General features: G+C 60.9%; 2 protein-coding genes across 2 annotated transcripts; one reads left to right on the forward strand and one right to left on the reverse strand.

The window, feature by feature from the left end:
* Positions 1 to 288: 288 nt before the first annotated feature.
* Positions 289 to 975, reverse strand: IUM83_06228 (uncharacterized protein; the record flags this gene model as incomplete). The annotated part of the gene is made up of 1 exon (XM_067930414.1): positions 289 to 975. The coding sequence occupies one exon, from the start codon at positions 973 to 975 to the stop codon at positions 289 to 291; it is 687 nt and encodes a 228-aa protein (XP_067800452.1).
* A 124-nt stretch (positions 976 to 1,099) lies between these two features.
* IUM83_06229 (Eukaryotic/viral aspartic protease) lies at positions 1,100 to 2,932 on the forward strand (the record flags this gene model as incomplete). Its single annotated transcript, XM_067930415.1, has 3 exons — positions 1,100 to 1,319; positions 1,429 to 2,823; positions 2,901 to 2,932. 3 exons carry the CDS (start codon positions 1,100 to 1,102, stop codon positions 2,930 to 2,932), a joined length of 1,647 nt encoding a protein of 548 aa, XP_067800453.1.
* Positions 2,933 to 3,548: the final 616 nt, after the last annotated feature.

A 3,548-nucleotide genomic window follows, 5' to 3' on the forward strand; every position in this document is an offset into this window, starting at 1 on the left:
GCCTCAGATCTGCGGCCTCTAGAGCGAATCTCAGACCTCAAACCCCAGACCGAATTCAAATCTCAGACCTGGGGGTCTGGGGTCGCTGCAACTCGACGTTCGCAGAGCTCAGTTTCCAGATGTAGCCAGCACAGCTTGAAGTATGTACAAAAACCAGACTTGTGTCAAGAAATATCCACGTTTCAAGTGACATGTGGCCGGTACGTGATAGGGTTTGGGCTTCTGACTGGTGGGTCCTGGCTTAGAATTGGCTGGGACCGTCCCTTATGTGCGCTGGGTCCAAAGAGATCATTCTCGAGTTGGCCCCACCGCACATAACCGGAAGATGCCCACACTCGCCCCGTCCCGGCCGCGAAATCTCTTGCCGCGGCTCCCGGGTCTCGGGTCCAGCCATTTCAAGAACAGTCCGGAGTCACAGAACTTCACATTGCTGCGCTGGCACGCGCAGTACTTCCTTCGGATGGCTGACGACCACGCGGCCGACCAGCGGCTCCCCGCGCCATCGCAAGGTGGCGGCGGACAAGACGCGGGGTCGCGGGGCGCTCCTGCGGCTCCCACGACCTCCGGCAGCGTGTCCACGACCACAAGCAGCACGTTCACGGCCTCTGGCAGCACTCCCACGGCTTCCGCCTCCGTGTTCACGGCGACGGCGACCTCCACGAGGGCGCACACGGGCTCCACGACATCTTCGGCAGCTTCCAGCATGTCTCCGGCGACTCCAGCATCCGCCCCGACGGCCCCGCGCTCTGCACCGGCACTGCCGGCTTCGCAGCCACCGCCCAGCAGCACCACGAGGTCTTGCACGTCGATTACACCCCCCTCCGCGTCCACGACGCTCGCATCAGTGAGCACGGCAGCCCTGACGCCAGCGCCAGCGTTGCCGACGCCTTCGGCGACGTCTCCGGCCGGTCCACGGCGGTCGTTCACGCTCTTCAGTCCCTCGCAACGCCACCCGTCGCCCGTGGCGTCCACCATTCGGTTCCCCGCGACGCTTGACGACGTCGAGAACCATGCGAACCTTGTCGATGGGATAGATGGGGTCGCGCGCATCGAGGACGCCACGCGCTTCTCCAGAAGCGAGCTTGCATAGCTAAGCAGGATGGCGCACGTCACCGCCTCGCAGGACGTGATTCAGCCAGTCGCCTCCGCACCGCCCAACTTCTCGGATCCACGACCACGCATCCAGTTCGAGCGAGAGGCCGTCCCCTTGGTGCAACGTTTCGGCGTGGAACTCTTCGCGCGCCGCGTCGTTGGCACGGCCCAGTGGTTGCAGCGCGTGCTGAACTACGCTCAAGCGCTCGAACGTCCCAGTCCCGGCGGTGCGACTCACATTCAAGTCGGGCAGCTATCGGCCGAGATCAACCGGCTAACCGTGGCACTGAAGCGCGAGCGCGAGCGCCACGCTCAGGAGATGCGCGACTATCAAAGCTCTCACCAGTACGACGCTGCCGCAGCCGGGCGGGAAGTTGCGAGTTGATGCGCAAGCTGAGAACCAAGAGCTTTGTGAGCAGCTGAAGAAGTGCGGCAGCGACCTCGTCGCCTGCCAGAGCACCCTGCACGCCAGCGACGTCTACACCACGCAGCTCAAGCACCAGTTGCTGAGCGCGGTCCCGTTCTCAGCTGAGGCGCTGATGAACTTCCTGATGGCGAACTGCAGCGCTTCGGGGCACTGGGCGCGCCCTTATGACCTGCTTCAGCGCTTCCAGAGCCAGACGGACGTCCCAGCCAGCTTCAAGACGACGCTCCAGATTTCGGCGCGGGACCAGACTTCGGATGACTGTGGGCCCTACGTTCCGCTCAACACCGCCGACCCAGTTCCAAGCCCAGCGTCCGCGATCGTTCTCAGCGCTGCGGCTTCGACGTTGACGTCTCTTCTGGGTTCGGCTGTGCTTCCAGCGGCGCCAGCGACATCGGCTCAGGTTCCCACTTCGGCCCCGGTCCGAGTTCAAGCCTCGGCGCAGCCCAGCGGCAAGTCAGCTCAGCCCAAGGCTACGTCAACAGCAAAGCCGAGAAAGAAAAAGAATAAGAAGCCAAGCTCCACCCGGACTCCTTCGCTGAGCAGCGCTCGAAAGGCTGGTGGTAAGGCAGCCAAAGTTCCAGCCCACCCGAGCAAGTCTTCAGGTCTTCTCGCCGCTTCCAGCACAAGTCCATCCAAGCACATCAGGATCAAGCGTATCAACGATCAGATGAATCTGCCCGGATACCCTTCGTCCCATTCGCCCCAGAAGGTTCGCGCCTCCAAGGAATCTCCGTCCCGGGTCTCAGATCGTCTGGCAGCGCTCAAATTCCCACGACATCTACCGTGGGAGCATGGCCGTGGCGACGTCAGGGAATTGATGCGCGCCGGCGTCGACTTCTGGGACGCCGTGGACCAGGCCGGGAAGTCGCAACTCCTGCATGACGAATTTGGGAAGAAGGCCCTCGTGAGCATGCTGTTCTCGGCGATCTACTGGGAGCAATTGGACTCCACGCCTTGGCTGGCGTACGTGCCGTCAGCATACTATGTGGCAGCGATCAAGCGGGTCCGCGACGTGCACCTGAGTCAGCGGCCGCCCACCTGGGATCCCTTGCCTGAGAAGCCCAGCCCGGAAGACGAGGACGACGACTCTTCGATCGACACCGACTTCTCAAATGTCGACGACGATGTCGATGATGACGATGATGAGCTGGGCAGTGGCGGGCCCTTCCAAGTCAAGAGCTCCAAGTCAAGTGCAGCTTCAGGAAAAGGCTCCAGTGGGGGCAAAAGGATACGCGACCCAGCTTCGTCTGCCGGTGGCTCAACTTCCAAGCGCGGCAAGACTTCGTCCCGTACGACTTCGCATGGTAGGTCCAGTCCTGTTGATCCGCAACTTCCAGTGTCTGACCAAGCGATTGATCCGGCTCGTACGTTGGCTCCGCAGCAGATCTCAGCTCGCTCGAGTGGACGCTCTAAGGCAGGGCTCGCAGCGCGCCCAGATGATGGAGTTATCGAAGAACCGCAGCCGGGCCAAGGCAGATGGCTGCATTATGGCATCAGGGTCCAGGACCTTCCTCGACAGACGTTTGGCTTCCCCAGATACGCGCCGTGCAAGAGCCATATTCAGCACCTGCACCAGCGCTGGGAACCGGTCGAATATTTGGAACTTCTCAAGACAAAGCCCTGGGATGCCATTTGGAATCAGCGAATCCAGACTCTGGTATTCTTTCGATGTCGCGATCTGGGCCCGGTTATGGTTCGCGCTCTGAAGCGCGTGGTTAACCTCATGAGCCTCTGGCGGCGAGCTTACTGGGAACGTTTGCTGAGGCGAGGCCGATGAAACCTTGATCGCCCAGGGGGTTGTGTATAGCGTAGCCCAGGAAAATACTGGGAGTCAACAGAAGAAGAATAATCCAGAGTCCCGCAAAGCAAACCCTGAATTTCACTCCTCCTTGTTTGGCGTGAGAACCTTGCGTAATCACTGTCGGCTCGTTTATCTTCGACGGAACGGCACTTCACCTGAGTTGTAAATGTAGCCTTTGAAGAAGCGCTGAGGTGCACGTCTAATCCAGAACGCGTCCTCGATGCTGAA

This window comes from Phytophthora cinnamomi, assembly GCF_018691715.1.
Source record: "Phytophthora cinnamomi strain GKB4 chromosome Unknown Contig1, whole genome shotgun sequence".
Lineage (NCBI taxonomy): Eukaryota > Oomycota > Peronosporomycetes > Peronosporales > Peronosporaceae > Phytophthora > Phytophthora cinnamomi.